The sequence below is a fragment of the Saccopteryx bilineata genome, chromosome 1 (assembly GCF_036850765.1).
Source record: "Saccopteryx bilineata isolate mSacBil1 chromosome 1, mSacBil1_pri_phased_curated, whole genome shotgun sequence".
Classification (NCBI taxonomy): domain Eukaryota; kingdom Metazoa; phylum Chordata; class Mammalia; order Chiroptera; family Emballonuridae; genus Saccopteryx; species Saccopteryx bilineata.
Genome location: NC_089490.1, coordinates 79,957,251 through 79,980,204, shown reverse-complemented (window position 1 = coordinate 79,980,204; position 22,954 = coordinate 79,957,251). Strand labels below are relative to the sequence as shown.

The 22,954-nt window shown below is 48.7% G+C and overlaps 1 protein-coding gene and 1 pseudogene across 5 annotated transcripts in view; both read right to left on the bottom strand.

Moving 5' to 3' along the window:
• The window catches only part of BRD1 (bromodomain containing 1), a 51,252-nt gene that overhangs the window by 21,998 nt on the left and 6,300 nt on the right, over window positions 1-22,954 (bottom strand). For all 5 annotated transcript variants that reach the window (XR_010728928.1, XM_066254975.1, XM_066254983.1 and 2 more), the window contains exons 3-7: window positions 12,296-12,452; window positions 3,747-3,878; window positions 3,207-3,335; window positions 2,461-2,773; window positions 1,911-2,171 (exon numbers count right to left, since the gene is read on the bottom strand). Coding sequence is in view for 4 of the 5 variants with exons in the window: in XM_066254975.1 (XP_066111072.1) it covers window positions 1,911-2,171; window positions 2,461-2,773; window positions 3,207-3,335; window positions 3,747-3,878; window positions 12,296-12,452 (992 nt within the window). In the remaining variant the exon portion in view is untranslated. The remainder of the gene's footprint in view (window positions 1-1,910; window positions 2,172-2,460; window positions 2,774-3,206; window positions 3,336-3,746; window positions 3,879-12,295; window positions 12,453-22,954) is intronic.
• On the bottom strand, window positions 11,079-11,179 carry LOC136321113 (U6 spliceosomal RNA; annotated as a pseudogene).

Below are 22,954 nucleotides of genomic sequence, written 5' to 3'. Positions count from 1 at the left end.
CGATACCAGGGAGGAAGCCTGTGACAAAGGAACAAGAAGGGTCACACATCACTCTGCACTGAGAAGACCCGGACTGCTAGGAAAGAGAAGTGCTCAGACCAGCGATTTAACAACAATAAACCAACTTGCTGACATGCTTTCTCCCCAGCTCACTCTCTTCAAGGCAAGTAAGAGTGGCTTTCCTAAAAGTAAACAGATTACCCTGGCCAAAGCAACAGCTCAGGCAGTGTAAGGGGACTGGCTGGGAGGAGGGTGGGTAGCCTACACTGACCCAGCCTACAGGTGCTACGTGGTCCCAGGGCACTCAATCTCCAGAGGTGCAGCAGGCCTGGCAACATGAAGCAGCCTGGGCCCCCAGATACATCTGGCTGCCAGAGGCTCTTATGAGCAAGTGCACCTGAGAACCAAACCCTTCAGGCAGGGAAAGCATTGAAAACTAAAGCTTCTTCTCTGTTCTAGAATCAACTATAATTTATATCACCCAAAGGAGACATGCTGCAGGGGTCCCCAAACTTTTTACACAGGGGGCCAGGTCACTGTCCCTCAGACCGTTGGAGGGCCACCACATACAGTGCTCCTCTCACTGACCACCAATGAAAGAGGTGTCCCTTCCGGAAGTGTGGGGGGGGGCGGATAAATGGCCTCAGGGGGCCACAGTTTGGGGACACCTGTCTAATGCAACAGTAACCTAAATCAATACATCACCAAACTAAAAACGAGGCACAAAATGAGGAAAAGGCTGCATAACCGCTTTTTGGCTGTGTGCATAGGTAATTTCCTAAGAGAAAAACTCAAGGGCTACAAGTCTTCATGCTACAAGGTACGGGAGCCATAACCCACGGGGAACCATGTAAAACTCGAAGAGACTAAACAGTCCCAGCCAGCACTTAGGGGCTGGAGAGCCATAGCACACCACATAAGACACTGTGTGGCCATGACCAGGACACCGCAGACAGTCCACAGCAGGCAAAGGTTTTTATTCTTTAGCAAAAGAAAAGCTTTTTAAAGAAGTAGTTTGCTTCTTTTTAACTGCACAATTTCTGTGTATTGTTTAAAAAAAAAAAAACTGAGAAAGATTATAAACCCAACTGCTATTGGTTGTGGTGGAGAATCTTACTCCACTATCTCTTTATGTAACTGAACCATGCTGACTCTAAAATCAGAAAAGGCGGTAAAAAAAGAGAGGGGTTTCTAGCAAGTTCTACTTGTTCAAACCACTAAAGTTCCCAACTGAGTTTCCCTCTCAGACACAAGTTACCCTGAATGTCCATCTGCACCAGGTACCCCTTTTCCTGTTGGTGGCCGGCTTTCTCTCCACTGTGTGTTTCCTGCCATACACACAAGCCTGCTGCACAGTGCTGCTCACAGACACACTACAACTGTAGGCACGATAAGCCGCCATCGCTCTGCGTGTGAATGCACAAATGCTGCCAAGACAGGTGGGCTCTAGCGGCCATGACAGAGGCAGCTCTGGCCCCACTGTCTGCCCACCCAGTGACTGATACCCAGTTACCTTTCCACCCTTGCAAACATCAGAGAGGAGCATGCCAGGAGGCACTTTAAAGCAGCCCTCTGATAAGCCCACGTGTATCACATGGCTCTCCCCCCATGCAGACACAGAGCAATATTATGGCCTCGCTCCTGCTGCTTAGCTACCTCCACTCATCAACTGTTCCAGATGGCCGTGCCAGTCCTGAACCGAACCATTCTTTTAAAATATTTTTTCAGGGCCCAATTGAAACAGAAAGTCATACTCTGCACCTTAAACTCTACTATTTAAGCAGCAAAACACAGCACCAATTGCACAACTGTAAGGGAACAAAATGCCCAGTATGCCAGGATTGGGGGAGTGTCACCCAGGTGATCCTAGGCCTCGGGAAAGACCAACACTGAGACAGCACTATGCTTACCTTCCTCCTCAGTCTCCTGCCCCAGCTGAGCACCTTCCTCTTCAAAGCCTCCAATACCTGACTCCGTGGATGGAGGCTGGCTGTGCTGCTGGCTAAGTTTATTTCGAATGAGAGCAATTTCCTTTTTTAGTAACTTGGCCCGCTTGCTCCGTGACCCGCTGGACTTCATGGAGCACGTGAGGTCCAGTTTGTCCAGCAGCTCCCTCAGCTGCTCCTCCAGGACCATGTGGGTCCTGTTGGCTGGGTTCAGCAACCTGTCCACTGAAGTCAAAGAACATATGCCCATTAGTCATCAAATGCCACGCTGCCTTCTGAGACAAGACAACCTTAAGCACTCCCACCACCCCTTAAATCGCCCTTGGCCAAAACCCCTTGCTCAGCCACATGACCAGCCCCTCCACCCATGCTCTAAGTCCATGACAGGTTGCTGCCACAGAGAACTCAAATCACATGTGGTTCACACCCTAGTCCTACTGGGCCAAGTCGAAACACAGAGCCTATAGGAGGATCACTCTTCCATGCACTCATGCACCCGGGGCCTGGTGCTCACCATCCTCCCAGGAGAAAGGCCGCCGAGGAACCGCGGCAGGCCGCTCCAGCAGGTGCACCCCTGAGGCCTCCTCAAATCCGATGCTGTCCACCTGGCGCCGGGCCTGCCTCAGGACGACACCACCCTGGTCACGCAGCCTCACCGCGGCTCTATAGAACACCGTGTCCTTGGCGTTATACCTCATACAGTTGTCCACAATGAGGTCAAAGTCCTCCTCAAACTCAGGGAGGCTTCTGTACCCTTGAGCTTCTAACCGCTTCCTCATCGTGGAAAAGTCCATGGGCTGTTTAATGTGGTCCAAATAGTCTGGGACCTAATTGTAAAAGGGAAAAAACAAGCACTTACAAACAAAAAGGTTCGTCACTAACACGTCACACACAGGAGTCTAACTCACACACACGAGACGCTGAAACACACAAGCATGCACACACAACACAAAGGACACACACACTGTAAGTGGCAGCACTGAGATACACCGAGCTTAAGCCCCACAGCCCCACAGAGCCTGCTAACTCAGGCCCCTTAATGAAATCATAATCGACTGCTGCGCCCACTGGGCAGACCCTGCCACCTGCTGAGAGGTTCTTTCTAAGAACTTTTCTCATTTACAACAGTTTACAACAATACACTTTCACAATGGAAATAAGAGGTTAGATAAGAATAAGAACACAGTACGCCTGCGTTCTACCTGGCTAGTGGGCACTAACTAAGGGGTCAGGGCAGGTGCAGTCCGTTTGCACACTCACCTCCTTCAGGCTCACTGGCTGGGCAAATATGCGAGCCGGGTCCTTGTCCTGCAGCTGGTCCAGGACAGAGCGCAGCAGCACCGTGAGCGGGGTCAGCCGCAGCTCCATTGCCATCTGCTCCACCTTCACCTGGAAAACAATGGTGATCAGCACTGACACTCACAAGGTATTCCTGTCTCTGAAAACTTCCCTTCCTGTTGCAGAAGTACTCAGCACTGTCACACAGTCCACAGCCAATTCAAATTCCTACTTTACACCCTAACTCCCCACAGCCCAGGTCAAAGTGCATCACACATGGCGCCCCAAAACACCTACCAAGTGCCAGCTCAGCTCCCGCCTTCCATGGCCCTGTGCCATCCCTAATACCACAATAGATGCCACGCTGCCCCTGCACTGGCCCTGACCTCCTTCAGGGGGTCAGTGTCACCCTTCCATAAAGTTGCTTGCAATCCAGGGCACCAGGATGACTCAGAGGAGGGGCAGGGCCAAGGATTGCAGGTCCAGAAGCCACACTCTGACAAGCCCTACACTGGGCCTTACCTGCTCCCGTTTGAGCTTCTCACGCTTGCGCAGGAGCTCAATCAGCAGGCGCGCGCGCTCCAGGTCATGCCGCAGCCGCTGCCAGTACTTGAGCTTCTCTTTGGCAGCCTGAATCTCCTCGTCGTTTTCTCTCTGAGAAAATGAATCAAAAAGCTGAAGGTCAGCCTCAGAAGCCTTTGCGTTGAGCCCCAACGCAGCACCAGGAGCCCAGCCCTCCCCACAGGCCCCAGCCAGCACGCAGGGCAGCAGAGGAAGAGCTGAGCAGGGTGCAGACTCCAACCTGAAGAGCACACCAGGCAGAGAGAGAGGGAACTTTTCAGAACCCCAAGAGCTGAAGGGCTTGTGTTGAGAGCAGCCATGCTCCTTGATCTCAGGATGGGGCCAGGGCTCCCACCTCCTGGACCCTGAGAATAAGTAAGGCAGCAGCCCAGGAAAAAACCAAGATACAGAAAACACTCGCGTCAAGCAGTCCTGCTGCACACCAAGCCTGTACACGTGGGTCAGTGCTCTGGACATGCCATTCGCCTGTCCCAGTCTATGTTCCAGCACTAAATATATGTCATACTAAAAAGTCACAGAAGTACAGGCAGTGAGCGCAGATGGGGTGTTGTGGGGGTAGGGCTGGCTGTGGCTGGCACTAAGCCCCAGGCAGCACAAGGCCCACCAGATGCACCTCCAACCAAGGTGCTCCAGGAGCTACTCCAGCCACAACAGAAAAGACAGCAAAGTGGCACACAATGGTCCTACAGAGACCATTGTCAAAGTCCCCAACAGCCCAACAGAACTATCCTGGCACAGGAAATGACAACCAAATGTGTTCCATGTCCCCAGTGATGCAACAACCACTAGCCCAGCTCCAGGCAGGCTCCCAGCACTCCAGCCTCCTGCCAACCTCACCCTCCCCTCCGGGCTCCACACAGCCACACATAACTCCATGCACTTCCTCACAAAGAAATTTCCTGTCCCTCAAGGTGTGCCCAGGCCCTATGGTCCTAATGTACACCTAAGGTGATCACTGTCCACTCTCACAGCAGCTGCCCATCCTCAGCTCCACTTCTGGGCCCACCTTCTACTGCCTGCTATCGACACAGCACTACAAAGTCCACATACCCGGAGCAACCACAACTCCCAGGACAGACCCATCACGACAGCAAAGAAAACTATCAAAGCGCTCCCCTCAGCTCCTCCTAAAACCATGCTCTGCTAAGATGCTCAAAACTGTGCCCGCTGTGGGTCCTGATCACAGCAGCCCAAGATGCCCTAATCCTATTCCAACTTTACATGCACATCTCCCTGGACTAAGGGAAAGTCTCACCTCAAGACAGCTGTCCTTCCCACTCCTGGGACACATACACCTACAACCTCGGCCAGTCACTCATCATCAAGTTTCTGAAACATACACTTGTCAGACCCTCTTCTTTCTCTGGATGACTCTGCCCCACACTATCCAGACAGAGCTGAAACAAAAGGGGCCCCCCATCCAAAGGCCCCTACCCTGATGTCCCAAAACTTCACTTCTAGTCTGAACACCTGGCAGAGCTGAGAACTCTGCCTGAGGAATGGACACTGCTTTCTAAAGAGAGCTGCAATTACGGACACACAGACAAAGGTACAGGAGGGAGTGAACCAGGTATAGGTGCTCTAGTCATGGGACCAGGGTGCAGGGGACCAAAAAAGGTGGCCTCAGTATCCACCAACTGAACAACCAGTTAACTGAATGTTCTCTGAAACACTCAGGCATCAAACAGGAATCCGCAATAACAAGTCAGCTATATAAACAAGTCCAGTTAATTCATAAAGAAGATTTAGAAAATCAAATTCCCCCAAAAGCATCCAAAAGCCATCCTGTCCATTCATTTGCAAGATACACTCTGGAAACATCAAGCACCAAGACATTGGCCTGGGCCCTGGCCGGTTGGCTCAGCGGTAGAGCGTCGGCCTGGCGTGCGGGGGACCCGGGTTCGATTCCCAGCCAGGGCACATAGGAGAAGCGCCCATTTGCTTCTCCACCCCACCCCCTCCTTCCTCTCTGTCTCTCTCTTCCCCTTCCGCAGCCAAGGCTCCATTGGAGCAAAGATGGCCCGGGCGCTGGGGATGGCTCCTTGGCCTCTGCCCCAGGCGCTAGAGTGGCTCTGGTCGCGGCAGAGCACGCCCCAGAGGGGCAGAGCACCGTCCCCTGGTGGGCAGAGCATCGCCCTGGTGGGCGTGCCGGGTGGATCCCCGTCAGGCGCATGCGGGAGTCTGTCTCACTGTCTCTCCCCGTTCCCAGCTTCAGAAAAATACAAAAAAAAAAAAGACATTGGCCTGGTGACTGTATGTGGAACCCGTATGCCCACATGCTCATCACACTGGCTGGAGAAAGACCAAGATGCATATGGTGGTCTCACCTGCCCAAAGGGCCCAAGTTTTCTGACCCTGCTCTTGAGTGGTCTTTACTTCCCACATAAAACCAATCCTAGAAGACTCCAGAAGCAGAATAAAAGTGATTACTTCTCACAACAAAAAGCTATCTAAAGAGAATTTTAGAAGACCATGTTTGAAATCAGGCCAACTTCTACTCAACAAACAAAAAGGATACCCATTGTCGGGGAGACAGTCCCACGGTCAGGACCAGCTCAAATCAAAACCCCTCTGCTGCCTGACCAGGTGGCGGCACAGTGGACAGAGCGTCGAACTGGGATGCGGAGAACCCAGGTTCGAGACCCCCAGGTCGCCAGCTTGAGTGCGGACTCATCTGGATTGAGCAAAGCTCACCAGCTTGGACCTAAGTAAGGTCACTGGCTCGAGCAAGGTGTCACTTGGTCTGCTGAAGGCCCACGGTCAAGGCACATATAAGAAAGCGATCAATGAACTAAGATGTCGCAACAAAAAACTGATGATGATGTTTTTCATCTCTCTCTGTTCCTGTATCCCTATCTATCCCCCTCTCTGACTCTGTCTCTGTTTAAAAAAAAAAAAAAAAAAAAAAACATTCTGCTGGTGGAAAGGGCACGCCAACTCTACAGGGTGAGTGCCCAGCACACCCACCTAAGTCCCAAACTACGACACAGTTAAAGACCCCAAGGAGTAGCAAGATCCAAGACCCTCAAGTGGGTTCATGAAGGGGCAGCTCCTGCTACTGAATCTGATGCCTGAACCTGAAGGAGGGTGATGGCCAGAGAAGGGTTCAGCAGGCTCCAAACAGACTAAGAGGAGGAAACGCCATCCTGCAGCACGCAACTCTCAGTGCAGGGGCGCCAGCAGCACCCAGCAACCTGAGATGCCTCGTCTGCTCTCAGACCAGCTAGTCCTGTTTGTCCCCCCCAGAAGGTCAGGCACAAGAGAAAAAGAATGCACCCAACCTCTTCCAGGGCCTGGCTCAGGACGGGCATCCAAAAACATGGAACAAATGAGTTAAATTAAGTTCCAATATCTACTATTTTTAAAGTTTCAAAAAAACATTAAAATCACACCAAGACTTAAAACATTCAGTATGGAACATTATTACTCTAGACCAGTGGTCCCCAACCCCCGGGCTGCGGACTGGTACTGGTCCATGGGCCATTTGGTACCGGTCTGCAGAGAAAGAATAAATAACTTAACATTATTTCCGTTTTATTTGTATTTGTCTGAACGATGTTTTATTTTTTAAAAATGACCAGATTCCCTCTGTTACATCTGTCTAAGACTCACTCTTGACACCTGTCTCGGTCACGTGATACATTTATCCATCTCACTCTAAAGACTGGTCCATGAAAATATTTTCTGACATTAAATCAGTCCGTGGCCCAAAAAAGGTTGGAGACCACTGTTCTAGACCCCCCAAAAATCAACCCTTACAGCAGTTTGAGAACAGCCCTTCCACCAGCCACCTCCCACCCTTCCCATAAAGGGCCGACCTGTGTCTAAGCAACAGCCTACACAGGCCTAAGTGACCACTCTGCAGCCTTATCGGTAACATCCCACCAGACCTGGAAAGTCAAGGTGCACTGCAGGGCCTTAACACCAACCAGGTCGAGTGGGACAGACTCAAATCTATGCCTTTTCCCCCAACCTTTCTGAAATGAAGCCAACATTTCTGTTTCTGTCTTCCTGTCCTTACAAATTTACCTTGGGTGGCAGGAGGCAAAATCTAAGATAACTGATTTCACACCAATGTGTCAAGCAATACCTCCTGAGACAGAACCACGTGTTCCCACAACCTCTTGTTCCCACAGCCTCTTGCGTGCACAGGCCTCCTAGCTCCCTCCCTCCCTCTCAGCCCTTCCTCCTTCAACTTTCCCACCCTCAAACCTAGTCCAACAACTCCCCCAAAAAAGACCACACAAGCTCAAAGTTGTGTACTGCCCTGGCTTGACGTACTCAGCAGGCCCATGTGTACAAACCACATGGTTCATCCATGGCTCTATGACAGATGAGAACTTGGGTCCGCATCCTCCACTTGTCCCATTTCCCTGCATCATCCTGCCTCAGCATCCCAATCCCTGCAATGCCTCATCTACCTGTAGAGGAGCCCCTCCTCTCACATGGAGGTCTTACAGGCTCAGGTCTCAACCTCCCGCTCCACCTTTCAGTCAGCACATCCCAGTGACATGCCAGCTCCAGCTGGTAGTCCCAAGGGCATGGGTCCCGGCACAGCCCTGACCGGAACACAAACTCCATTCACAAAGTGGAAGGATAAACCCACAGCACGTCAGCTAAGCAGGCATTGCTAACAAACGTAACATCCAAGGTTCAACGCAAAGGTTGGGGGTGCACTCCAGAGGTCCAGACCCAACTCAGAGAGTGCAGGATGCACATGTGCACAGCCCCTGGAGCCTGCAGCAGACACGAAGAAAAACAAAGAATGTGTCCAAAGCACTCAGCAATTCCAGCACCAGATGGAACGAGCAGCTGACCACTCGGCAGGCCAGCAGCATGTCAGGATGCTCACAAAGCCAGGCTTTATCTACATGTGCACCCAAAGCAGACAAGAGCTTGGGTTGAGGGAGCTACCTTCAGTGAGATGGAGCCTGAACCCAGTGCCCCCACTCCAACAATCCTTGCAGTCCTAAGACAAGGCAGGCAATGCTGGTCTGCACAGAGGCCTGACCTCACCACACACTGTCCCTCATCACTACCTGAGACCATGTGTGCTTATACATTTAGTGGGAAAGGTCTCAGACGGTACTGTGGCCACCAGGAAACCCACACACAGCCCTGGACCACTGAGAGAAAAAAGTCTAACCACCACACCCTCAGAAGGGCAGCGGGGTCCAAGAAGTACAACCCTCAAGCCTCAATGAAGGTCAGAGGGCACATCCCATCTCATAAAGGCCCAGAATCTTTACAGTTTCTCTTTGGTTTTCAAAAAGTATTAAAAGAGACATTAAAATCCAAATTTTAAGAAACTAAGCATTTGCCCAAGCCAGATAGCTCAGATGGTTAGACAATCATCCTAAAGCACAGAGGTTGCCAGTTTGATCCCCAGTCAGGACACATACAAGAGACTGATGTTCCTGTATCTCTCTCTCTAAAACCAATATTTAAAAAGAAACTCTTCAAAAAAACTGAGCATTCGGCCCTGCCCGGTTGGCTCAGCGGTAGAGCGTCGGCCTGGCGTGCGGGGGACCCGGGTTCAATTCCCAGCCAGGGCACATAGGAGAGGCGCCTATTTGCTTCTCCACCCCCCCTTCTTCCTCTCTGTCTCTCTCTTCCCCTCCTGCAGCCGAGGCTCCACTGGAGCAAGAATGGCCCAGGCGCTGGGGATGGCTCCTTGGCCTCTGCCCCAGGCGCTAGAGTGGCTCTGGTCGCAGCAGAGCGACACCATGGAGGGGCAGAGCATCGCCCCTGGTGGGCAGAGCGTCGCCCCTGGTGGGCGTGCTGGGTGGATCCCGGTCGGGCGCATGCGGGAGTCTGTCTCTCCCCATTTCCAGCTTCAGAAAAAATAAAAAATAAAAAAATAAAAAATAAAAAATAAAAATAAAAAAACTGAACATTCAAATGTGTTAATAATTAAATTATCTATTTGTCACCACAGAATTACAAAAAGTTGAGACAAGGGATTCACTAAGAATGACACTAACGTCCAGGCCAGCGACAAGGAGGTGGAAAGGGAAACACTCAGCCCGGGCTCACTGTGACTAAGGACAAAGGGACAGTACAGAGGTGAAAAGTGACATCTCAAGATATGACAAGATGAAACGGTGTTGATTTGCTCAACAACCAAAAACATCCATCTTGGCCTCTCCTCTGTGCAGGCCCAGTGGAGGGGTGGTAACATTGTGGAGGGATGGGGTTCTTGCTCAGTGGGACTAACTTTAAAACCAGAACAGCCCCACCAGGAGTGATGCCCAACAATAGAACACAATAGAGGGAGTGACGTGAGCAGTTTGGTCAACAGTCAGGGTTACTGCCCATCAGAGAAGCCCCCCAGACCAGCAACCTGGTGGGTCAAGAGCCCCGTCCCTGCCCGCCCAGAGAGCACCACATCCCGCTGTGTCTGATAGCATCCCCTTGGCCTTGTTCAGCCACCTGGCAAGTCAAGTAGAAAGGACAGAGAAGCAGAGCCATTTGGACAATGGTGGTGCTGCAGCCGCACGGGATCTAACATTAACTTGTCAGAGGGCAGAGAAGGGGCAGAAAGGAACATCTTACCAGACTCTGCTCTCCATTGAGTTTTCCCAGCCTCTATACCAAGGACAGTGGTTGGCAAACTCATTAGTCAACAGACCCAAATATCAACAGTACAAAGATGGAAATTTCTTTTGAGAACCAAATTTTTTAAACTTAAACTATAGAGGTAGGTAGATTCCTTATCAAGGTACAGCCCGCACATGGTATTTTGTAGAAGAGCCATGCTCAAGGGGCCAAAGAGCCACATGTGGCTCGCAAGCCACAGTTTGCCGACCACTGACCAAGGAGATAGCCAAACCCAGAGGCCAACCACAGACATAGCTCTTCCCTACAAGGCCGGCCACTCTTTACAGCACAGAGTGACTGAACAACACCAGCCAAAAATGGAGGCAATGGGCAGATGAGAATTTTTATTTCCAATTTCTGACTTCCTAAATCCTTATTTTCAGAACTGCTTTATAATATCAAACTCAGAGTTTAGCTTTAAAACAGTGCATTAACAAGTTTTCATCACAGAAACTGGAAATGACAGTGTTACTTTTAATAAACCACACATGTTCTCACTGTGCTTCTCCCTCATCCACACTGCCGCTGGCTCTGCTGATACAAAGTCCACCATCTCCTGCTATCCCCAGGTTTCATCCCCTTTTCCTTCACTCGTGTCTATCAGAGTAAACACCTAAAAAGAAAATATGCTAAAATTAAGTACTAAAATGTAAGAGCTTGTTTGCTGTTTTTAAAGGAATGTTTCATGATTCCTGTCATGCTTATGCAGGGACCGTGCTACGTTAATCTCTGCAGCGTTCCAATTTCAGCACATGTGCTGCTGAAGTAAGCACTGGTTTTGTTCTTTTATAAAGCAAAATCCCACCTGACCAGGTGGTGGTGCAGTGGAGTGTTAGACTGGAACATGGAGGACCCAGGTTCAAAACCCCAAGGTCACTGGCTTGAGCGCGGGCTCACCAGTTTAAGCACAGGGTCTCTGGCTTGAGCGTGGGATCACAGACATGACCCCATGGTTGCTGGCTTTTGAACCCAAGGTCACAGGCTTGAGCAAGGGGTCACTCACTCTGCTATAGCGCCCCCCTCCCATCAAGGCACATATATGAGAAAACAATCAGTGAACAACTAAGGTGCCGCAGTGAAGAATTGATGCTTCTCATCCCTCTCTCTATCTGTCTGATCCCTATTGTCCCTGTCATACTAAAAAAAAAGAAAAGGCAAAATCCCTGTTCCCTCTCACTCATCTTGGTTCTTGCCTTTCGTCCTCCCCTCTGCAGCCAACACTAAACCAGCCTGCAGAGAAGGGCCTCTAAAATAAAGCACTCTTTGCCTTGGCCAGATTGTTTGGTTGGTTAACCATCTTCTCAATGAGCAAAGGTTGTGGGTTCAATTCCTGGTTGGGGCACACACAGAAGCAGATCGACGTTTCTGTCTCTCTCCTGCCCCTTCCTCTCTCTATAATCAACAAATAAAAAATTAGAAAAAAATTTTAAAAGTTAAAATAAAGCACTACTCCTTGTACATTTCCAGAACACAAATGCCCAGCCCATCTCTGACCCATGCCCATGGGCTTCAGGGCCTCATATACTGCTGCACCCCATCCCAGGACCAGGCCCCACATGGTCACATGGTCACAGCTTCCCCTTCCCCTGGTATCCCCAACAGGCAACATGTACAGAGTAAGGGGAGAAGCCAAATGCAGGAACATCAGGGGACAAACACAGATGAGAGTCACCTGCACAACCCACAGCCTAGCAAGCCCGGGGCACGTGTAGGTCCTCATTTGCTTCTAGGACTGAACCAAACCAGACTGGGGCTTGCAAACGGGAGGCCTGGAGCCCATGAGGCTGGCCACACATCAGCCTGAAGCAGGTGCTGGCTTCTAGGGCCACTATGTCTACTCGGCGTGTCGGGAGGACAAAAGACACCAAGAGATGTGCAAGGGCACGTACCTGCTGCGTGCTTCTTTGGGACTGCAGGCTGGACTGGAGTCGTCTCAGCAGGGGAGCGCCATTCCTAGACAGCCTTTTGAGTAGCCAGTAGCTGTGGGCTCTCTCAACAAACTGCTTCTTCCGCTGAATGGCCACCTGATTCGCAATCCTATTTAATCTAAAACACAGAAAAACTCAGAGTTTAGCTTTAAAGCAGTACATTAATAAGTTTTCATCATGGAAACTGGAAATGACAGTGTTACTGAGAGACTTTATCTTTTTGGGGGCTATAAAACGCAAAGGATTCTTAAAACAGGGCAAAGGAGGATCATTTAACAATCCCTTCAGGTTACCAGGAAGCTCCTGTGTACCCAGTTATCACTCTCCTGCTGAAACAAAGGGCAACTCCTCACTGCTTTATAGAGACACTGAAAGATAAAGCTAAGTTCAATCTAAGCTAAAAAGAAAACAAAAACACAAAATGCAACAAGAAGGCATTCTTCATTGTACACCACAATCAAAAAGTCAGGACAAAAAAATGTCAAGACAAAAATCAAGGAATTTTAAGACCAAACTTTTTTTTTTTTTAACACAGACAGAGAGTGAGTCAGAGAGAGGAATAGACAGGGACAGACAGACAGGAACAGAGAGAGAGATGAGAAGCATCAATCATTAGTTTTTCATTGCGCGTTGCAACACCTTAGTTGTTCATCGATTGCTTTCTCATATGTGCCTTGACCCCGGGCCTTCAGCAGACCGAGTAACCCCTTGCTGGAGCCAGCGACCTTGGGTTCAAGCTGGTGAGCTTTTGCTCAAACCAAATGAGCCCGCACTCAAGTGGCGACCTCGGGGTCTCAAACCTGAGTCCTCTGCATCCCAGTCCGACGCTCTATCCACTGCGCCACCGCCTGGTCAGGCAAGACCAAACTTTTTAACGAATGCAAATCATGTTTTACAAAATAACCAAAGAACTGTGAGAGCACCCCCAGCTCAACCACATCCCCACAATGAAAGTCATGCTGTCATTGTCATTTTAAATAACAGCTCTGGTGCATTTCCAAGACTGTCCACTGGCTTGGCCTCAGGGCCAAGTTCTGAAGGGAATGCATCACATACAGCTGGCCTCCTGCTGGACCCATAGGCCATGAAGAGACCCAAGACACCTTTCCTAAGGCAAAACACAAGTCCTTTAGAGTGACCTGACCTTGGGGGCTTTGCAGAGGTAGCCATGTCAAATCAATCCCCAAGAAGGTACCAAGAGACTCCACAGGTAGATCAAGACAGAACCCAAGCTCAATGTGTCCACAGTCTGCCCTTGACTGAAGGGCCACAGGCTTGCACGCTGGAGGACATCGGGTCACACGGCCTCAGCAGGGACAGGACATCCATGTCCTCAAGGGCTCCAGCAAGAGGCACATTGGGAACGTAGGCTCTGTCTGCAGCACCCATGCCATAGCTGGGCTGGTCCTGGGCACCTTACCGGTGCCGTTTTGGATGTTTTGTTTTTACCATTTTTGACTGAGGCATCACACAGGTGCAGTGAAGTGCACAAACCTTAGCATACAAAACTCCATGGATCTCTGTACATGGGGTCATTCTAACACATATACACACTAAATTATTTCCACAGTCAAGTGAACCAATGTAGACAGAAGTAGTTTTTAACAATTTCAAGTCCAAAAAAACACTGTTTGGCAACATGCTTATAAGTAAAGATTGTCCCATGAAACAAGCTGCCATCTCCTCAACAGGCAGGATTTGAGTCAACAGCTTACAGGCGTGAGCAACAACAGGCTTTGATGAAAACAGACTTACAGCTGTTGTAAAACAGGATTTATTGAATGTGCTGAACACTGATTCTACCCCACGAGCAACAGGCAGGGCTGAGCACTGAGGCAGCACTGCAGGCACTCACCATGTGCTCCCAAAAGGACAGAACAGCTCCAGAGAGCAGCCATGCCAATGCTGAACACATCCACCACATTCACCTGCACCCATCAGCCCCAACCCAACCATCACGCACAGCAAATAGGGGGCAAAGCAAAGCGCAAAACTGTACCAGGGAAACACCCAGCCAAGGGACAGGGACCAAGACAGGATGGGGACCCAGCCCCCTTCATAAACTCCAAAGTGAAACAGACCAAGAGAGACCTTTAAAGGAAAGACTTTAAGGATCAATAATTTTAAAGGCACATTAAACCTTAGTGTTCAGAAAGGGGTAAGCACCCAAGTCCCACAGAGGGAAGGACAGCAATGGTCCTGAGGATAGGTAAGGGTCACTGAAGGCATGGGAGCTGACCAGGTTCTGTCTTCTCAGGTGGATGGTTATAAGTGTGTTGGCCCCATAGCAATTCACTAAGTTATGTGTTTGTTTTACTCAGCTTTGAGTTTGTATTCTTCTGATGTTGTATGAAGATTGTAAAATTGGGTCTATAATCTTCATATATCCGGGTGGTTAACTCTTTCGCAGACAGACACAAAATTTCTAGCAGACCAGCCAGTAACTGAAAAACTGTGATAACTAATACTATCGTGCTAAATACTACACAACATATACGGGTACCAAGTCATCACATTGACACCTTAAGCTTACAATGTTATTTCAATTATATTTCAGTAAAGTTGGAGCAAAAAAGACAGAAACACAAAAAACAAACTTTGATGAGCACTAATTAAGAGGACAAAATGATGTCAGCAGTGGAAAAACTAAATGAATCAGAAATCCAGGCCTGACCTGTGGTGGCGCAGTGGACAAAGCGTCGACCTGGAAATGCTAAGGTCGCCAGTTCGAAACCCTGGGCTTGCCTGGTCAAGGCACATATGGGAGGTGATGCTTCCAGCTCCTCCCCCCCCCCCCCCCGTCTCTTCTCTCTCTCTCTGTCTCTCCCTCTCCTCTCTAAAATGAATTTAAAAAAATTTTTTTTAAATATCCAACTAAAGTACCATGAAAACTGAGACGTAAAACAAATCTGTAAAAAAGTGTACCTTACCAAAACCAACTCATAAAGAAAAAAAAAATCTAAGTGCATTCATGTAATTATTTTAGAAACTGAAACAGTATAGTTTAAAATTTTCCTCCCACCTCAAAAGAAAAGGAAAAGATGAATTCTCAGAAGAGGTTTACCATTAGACGGATCAGTCCAACCTGGTACCACCACTCAGAAGGAAGAGATGCACACAGCTCCCAGGAGGCAAGTGCACCACACCAGGGCAGGAAGGATCAAGAGCAAATTCACTGTAAACAAGTATGTGAAGCTGAAATAAGACACACCAACCAAATCCATGTGAATGTGAAAAAACACTGTACACCTTGACCAAGGGGTGTCTGTCCCAGGAAGGCAAAGATGAAAAGTTCTAGAAATAGAACCCACATAGCAACAGATAAGGAGAGCAGAATGTGACCATCTCAAAAAAAGGGAAAGCAAGGGGTCACCATAACCCTCAACACACAAGGAGGGGTCAGGAGAGGCTCCATCCCAAGACCTTGTGAGAGCCTCACCTCAGCCCATTGGGAGCTGCCCCAAAATCAGAACCAAGATGCCCACCATCCCTGTTCCATGACAACTGTAGGGGAAGTTCCCACAAATGAAAGGTAGCAGTTTAAGGACCAGATATGAGCTGCTTTATAAAGGGAGAAATTTATCTGACATTACTGAATGATAGTAAAGAAGCTCTAAATAGTGGAGATGCTCAACAATGAACAATGTTAGTGAAACAGAGACAAAACATCATAAACCACAAACCACCTCCAAATTAGTCCATAGAGTTCATGGAATATCCAAATTCACAAAAGGATTTGTCAGAAACCTGACAGGATGACTACAAAACTTACATGAAGAAACCACAGGTCAGTAAGAACCAGCCCTGGTCTAAGAGCTCGCCCCAACAGCAAGAGAGAAGCAGACCACCCACACAGGGAAGGTGGCAGGGGCTGGAAGGTGGGGTTCTAAGGAAAGTTGAAAGCAAGGTTGTCCACACTGAAGTGAACACTCATCCCCAAGTGATTAAAGACTCAAATGTAAGGAACTGGGATTCAATAATGATCCAGCACCTCTGGAGGCCTGGGGGAGGACACTGCAGGGAGGCCATCATGGCATAAACAGCCAACAATTCAAATGGTTTGGAAGAAACTGTTCACTGCTGAGGCCAGAGGAATATGCGAGGAACAGGAGCAAAGACAGACATTCAAAAGCTTTTAGAAGAAAATCTTGAGGCCCTCAGGGAAATAAAGGATTATTCAAAGAAGATATGACAACATTGGCCACAAAATAAAATAAGTAAATATGTAAAAACAAAAGGCAATCCCCTGTAAAGCACCAGGACCAAGGCAAGAATGTCTGCTCTCACCTGCCAGACCAGCAGCCCTTGGCTGGGCTGAATCTGGATAAAGACAGGAAAAACTGAAGAAGGAAAGAAAAGCCCACCCAAACTGTCATTTTCCATGTCCACAAAGAGATTTCATAATGTATTACACAACATTAAAAAATAAAGTGGATCTACACAAATAACAAAAAAAGCTAGTTTTAAAAAACACTATTTACCATACTAAATTTTCATGGGACTTTCAATGAAGCAAACTATGATCACCCATGAAGGGGCTGCCAGGTAGATCCTGGTTGGGCACATGGGGAAGTCTATCTTCCCTCCTCTCACTTTAAAAAAAAAGAATCCTTCTGTTATCAACACCAGTGGTTTTCAGCCTTTTACACTTGGGGACCAGTGAAAACAGGAGACTTTGGGAACCACTTAAGACAGAAATCACCCTGAGCGTAAGTAAAATTTGACTAAGATTGTTGGATCTATAATCTTCATACAACATCAGGGCGGTTAACTCATCTGCAGACCAGTAGTTGAAAAACACTGATCTACACTGACACAGCCCTGGACAAAGTGAGAGCTACCTCAAAATGATCACAAGGAAGGAACAAGCAAGGGAGCCCAGACAGGGGCAGTGACTGCTGAAGATGGGTCACAGGACAGATGGACTCTTCCTACTTGATACAGTTTCCCAAATTTAAAAGAAAATAAACCCAGAGGAAGAGATACACAGTGAACACAACCCACTACTCAAGGCAGAGCCTCTCCAGCCCCAGGGACACGCACAAACCCCCCATGCCCAGGCCAGTGAAAAACAACACACTAAACTACAGCTCCACCCAGAGCCAGAAAAGCTTTGGCACTAGCTGCATGAATGTCCCCAACATCACCTACCCATGGCCAGGGGCACTCTAGGTAGAATAAATCAGACCCACTGCAACACTGAGTGCCCTGTACAGTACAGCAGCACTGCGTCTTCAATCAGTGCGCAAACCCAGACCAGACTGCACATGTACCGGTGCACAAAGAGAAAAGCGAGGCTCTGAGGAACCCCAATTTACAAGTAAGTAGTTGCTATGGGAGGGGTGGGCTGCTGGGACTGCAGTGTCCCAAGAGTAACTTATGAGAATTCATTTAATATTGTTTCCTTTTTTTTAATTTTCATATTTGATAAGTATGTTAAATCTAATTTTTTCCTTGTTTTTAAACTGTATATAAAGATCATGAAAAATAAAAAAAAATAGCCATCAAAAAATTATTTCCATCTAGGTGTGGAAAAAAAAACGCTCCACACTTCCCAAAACACACTAAAGGTACACAGAAGACCCTCTGGTGACATCCCAGCCATCACCTGTGAAGAGTGGAGTTTTAGACTGGACCCTCCCACCCCCCCACCCCCCACCCCCCTTTTAACAGGCTGAATTGTCTGAATCTTTATAATGGGCACCAACAGCTCAGAGGTCAGGTGGAGGTCAAGGTGGCACCTTTAAGATCCAACCTTCTTGACCTAAAAAGACCAGAATATGCCTCTAGTAGTAGTGGTCCTGCTCCACCCTATATCCTGGGAGAAACCCCCTGCCCAGCTTAGCTCAGGTCAGGACTACCTGCACTGTCCTCGAGGCTCCAGATGTACAGATGACAGTCACAGAGCCCCAAGATCGCTAAGGTACACACGTCCATGCCCGCCCCACCAGGCCTCACCATCACCCAGTTACACTGAGGTGGCACCTACAGCGGGGGTCTCCCCTCAGCTAACTAACCAAGAGCTGAGATTCCTGAGGTCAGATTGACAGAACAGCTGGCTGGACAGAGCCCAATTTTATTAAAAATCCCACCATATGCTTGCCTTCCTGGAGCAGCCCCAATCCTGCCTAATACAGCTGGGAGCCCACCTCCACAGCCCTGCTGGAATGGATCTCTCTGAAAACCAAGATCTCCTGATCCACAATGTCAAGAGAAGGGAAGGATCTGCTGAGAGGAAAACTGGAGGGAGGGCTGAGGTAAACACTCATTGCCAGTCCTCACAGGGAAGATGACCCAGGCAAAAACAGCTATGACATCTGGGCAGTGATAAGCAGCAGTGAAATGGCCTTCGAGGGTCTCCCAGACCTCGATTGGACACAAGAAACAAAAGCAGAAATCATCCATGGAGATGCTTGGCAACATCTTAATCACTAAGAAGCAGGGGACATCACTGCATCCGGATAAAGGGATGCATGGCACCTACGTGGTACCTAGGCACACCTCCATCAGCAATGAGGACACCAGACAAACCCAAAACAAGGCTGGCTCTATTAAAGGGAAAGGGGAGTCTTCTTTAAAAACAGGAGATCTCAAAAGACACTGAGCAGCTGTGGAAATGTCCAAACCAAAAGAGGCTGACCAGAACAAGTCCTGACTAGAGGCCCAGGGCCATCTTGTTCCTTCCTGCTTTGAGGCAAACGGACAACAAAGAAACCTTCACCATACCCATCTATAGGTCAGCCTGTCTTAGATGTGTCCCACCAAGTGCGGTATAGGAAGTGCCCTCAGAGGATGCCCATGTGTGCATGTTACACAGGCAAGGGACATGGGACACAATGTTAGCAAACAGGTGAGCTCAGGTAGAGTTATTGTTGCTCTTCTTATTTTTGCCATGTTTTATAAACTTAGAAAATTTTCCAAATGAACGTTGAAATAAAGATGATACCCCTGACCCAATTTTAGTCTCTGTGTGTGCCCATAGAGGGCCCTTCCTCAGTCGGTCTGTCCTACTGTTGACTGTTGAACACTGACACAAAATGTACGTCCAAAACAACGTTCTCCATGTTAGCCCAAGCAGCACCTAAGCTACAATGGTGGTGAGACTGTGTGACAGTTACCCACTGCCAGTATTAAGGCTTCAAATAAACTGTCACCTTATCTCTGCCTAAAGTAAGTGAATACAGTGGACGTAAACAGAAATGGCAAAAAACCACTATGCTGGTGAGTTCCTCTTGGGGTCTGAAAGCCTGTTCTTCGTGCAGGGGACACCTGGGGAAGGAACTCGGCCTGGTAGGATGGCCAGTACGGCAGACATCCTGAGTGTGGGCAACAGCAGAGGGGTCCCGGCAGAGAAGACCACCAAGTATTGTAGAACCCCAAGGAGGAGGGGGCCTTAGGACAGAGCAGAGCCTGGGCCTATGTGTCTAAATGCTTATAACCAGAGAGCAGAGCCCACAGCACTACACACAGAAACACTAATTTTAGTTCAATACAAGAATCTCTCAGAAGAGTACAGCACATCTGAAACATGCACTGAAAATGATGAGATATGCAGCCTTTAATAACCCAGACATCTTTCCTAGCACTATTTTACTTTCATTCACTTTGGCTCTTTGATAAAAACAAATCTGCTTACCAGATGTCCCATATCCTACCTCACTGGAGGATGCCCTTTCAAGCTGGAATGGAACAGACTCACAAGACACCCAGTCCCTGGTCGCGGCAGAGTGACACCCCGGAGGGGCAGAGCATCGCCCCCTGGTGGGCAGAGCGTCGCCCCTGGTGGGCGTGCCGGGTGGATCCCTGTCGGGCGCATGCGGGAGTCTGTCTGACTGTCTCTCCCCGTTTCTAGCTTCAATTAAAAAAAAATAAAAATAAATTAAAAAAATTTAAAAAAAGAAAGCAATGAAGTCATAGGAAGGTGAGAAGTAGATCATACAGGATGACTACAATAAATAACACTACAAGAATAAACTCTGTGTTTCTTATACTCACAACTGTATACGTAACTCTGCTCCACCCTGAGTAAGACAGCACTCAGAACAACACTCTCAAAAGAGCTCAGGCATGGCACACTCTTCCACTGGAGACAGCAGTTTGGTATCAGAAACACCGGCCCTGCATGTCCACAAAAAAATGCACTCCACAACCTGCACTTTTTGTTTCAATTTGGTTTTTAGTTGTTCTTTCCAGAGTAGCAACTACACAGGCTCTTCCACTGGGGACCCTGGGTAGAGCTACCATCTAAGCCAGCTGGGCTCCCTCACCACCCTGGGGCATCCACATGAGCACACACACACACACACACACACACACACAGCCCTGCTATGAGTCGTCCAGAGAAGGGCTTTCACCTGGAAGGGCTAAGCCAAGCACACCTCTCATGTCCCTAGTCCACAGTATATCAGAACTTTTATAATATGTAAAATTCACTGCCAGAAACATGAAGAAAAAAAAAAAGGCATACAAAACTCAAGTCCCAACTCCTGCTAAAGATAACAAACATAAATATCCCCTGTCCAGTAGCTAGTAGGCACTCACTCTCTCATTTGTCCTTAAAACGGGACATCTCAGAAGACACTGAGCAGCTGTGGAAATGTCCAAAACAAAGGAGGTTGACCAGGACAAGTCCTGACTAGAGGCACAGGGCCAACTTGGTCCTTCCTGCTTTGATGCAAACGGACAACAAAGAAACCTTCACCATACCCACCTAGAGGTCAGCCTGTTTTAGATGTGTCCTACCAAGTGGGGTGTAGGAAGTGTCTGGTAAGCAAGGGCACCCACCAGCAAAAGAAACAGGCAAAAAAGGGAAGGAAAAGTTATCTTCAGATAACTTCTCATATCTTCCCCAGTTTCTTGTTTTGGTTTTGGTTTTGTTTTTTAGATTTATTGATTTTACAGAGAGAGAAGAGAGGGAAGAAGAAAGCAAGAAGTATCAACTCATAGTTCCTTCACTTTAGTTGTTCATTCAATGCTTCTCATATGTGCCTTGACCAGGCAAGCCCAGGCTTTTGGGCCGGTGACCTCAGCATTTCAGGTTGACACTTTGTCCATTGCACTACCACAGGTCAGTTTAAAAATGTTGTTTTTAATAATGTTGTTTCTATGCTGGAAAACACTTTTATTTATTTTTCCCCCTGAAATGAGAAGCAGGGAGACAGAGACAGACTCCCGCATGCGCCCACTGGGGGCAATGCTCTACCTATCTGGGGCATTGCTCTGTTGGAACTGCAACCAGAACCATTCTATTCTAGCACCTGAGGCAGAGGCCATGGAGCCGTCCTCAGCACCAGGGCCAACTTTGCTCCAATGGAGACTTGGCTGCAGGAGGGTAAGAGAGAGATAGAAAGAAAGAGGGGGAAGGATGGAGAAGCAGATGGCCGCTTCTCCTGTGTGCCCTGGCTGGGAATTGAATCCGGGACTTCCACAAGCCGAGCCGATGCTCTACCACTGAGCCAAGCAGCCAGGGCAACACTTTTTATTTTAAAAAATAGTAGGTGAGCCCTGGCCGGTTGGCTCAGCGGTAGAGCGTCGGCCTGGCGTGCAGGGGACCCAGGTTCGATTCCCGGCCAGGGCACATAGGAGAAGCGCCCATTTGCTTCTCCACCCCCACCCCCTCCTTCCTCTCTGTCTCTCTCTTCCCCTCCCGCAGCCGAGGCTCCATTGGAGCAAAGATGGCCCGGGCGCTGGGGATGGCTCCTTGGCCTCTGCCCCAGGCGGCAGAGCGAGGCCCCAGAGGGGCAGAGCATCGCCCCTGGTGGGCGTGCCAGGTGGATCCCAGTCGGGGGCATGCGGGAGTCTGTCTGACTGTCTCTCCCCGTTTCCAGCTTCAGAAAGGAAAAAAAAAAAAGTAGGTGAAAAAGGAAAAACAGGCACAGAGAGCCACAAGTAAGGATACTGGGACAACGACTCAAGAGTAACTTAAAAGTCTTGGGCACTTCCAGCACACTGAAGGCAGGATCCTCACAGGCAGAAGTACCAGGAAGGCCAAATGTCTACCAGACTCGAGCCACCCCACCAGCAATCACGTTCCAGCAGTGCTGTTCTTGGCCACAGGAGTGGCCCTGCCATCCAACCTGATGCCACCAATCTAAGTTCTTGAATGGACAGGCAAAGCCTCACAATATCCACAACTTATTCCATAATCTCTTAGAGAAGTAAAAAGCAATCTTTGTTATTTAAAAATTAAACATCTCCTCCTCTCATTAAAAACAGACTATAACTTACGAGTCAATGAAAACTTAGTAATTAAACCACTCAAATTACAAAAGCATTTCACAGTCCCTGCCAGTCCAGCCCCCCTTTCTCTCAGAACAGATTCTGCTCTCTGCAGGGAATAAGGGAGATCCCTCCTCTTCTGAGGATCTCCAAAATGATTGCTCAATGAGTCCCACGTCTCTCCTTCAGCACCTGCCCCAGAGCTTGTCCCAGAGGATGTCGTAGGTGCTACTCTTGATGGTCCCACACCAAAGCTGTGGAGAGCACCTAGCTCCCCCTTGCATGCAACATGCCCGGCTTTAACCCAACCCACACTCCAGTGGGGCCTCCTGCACACACTCAAAATTAATGCCTCTGTCCTTCAGCACCCAGTACTATGCTGTAAAAGAAAAAAGATTTTAT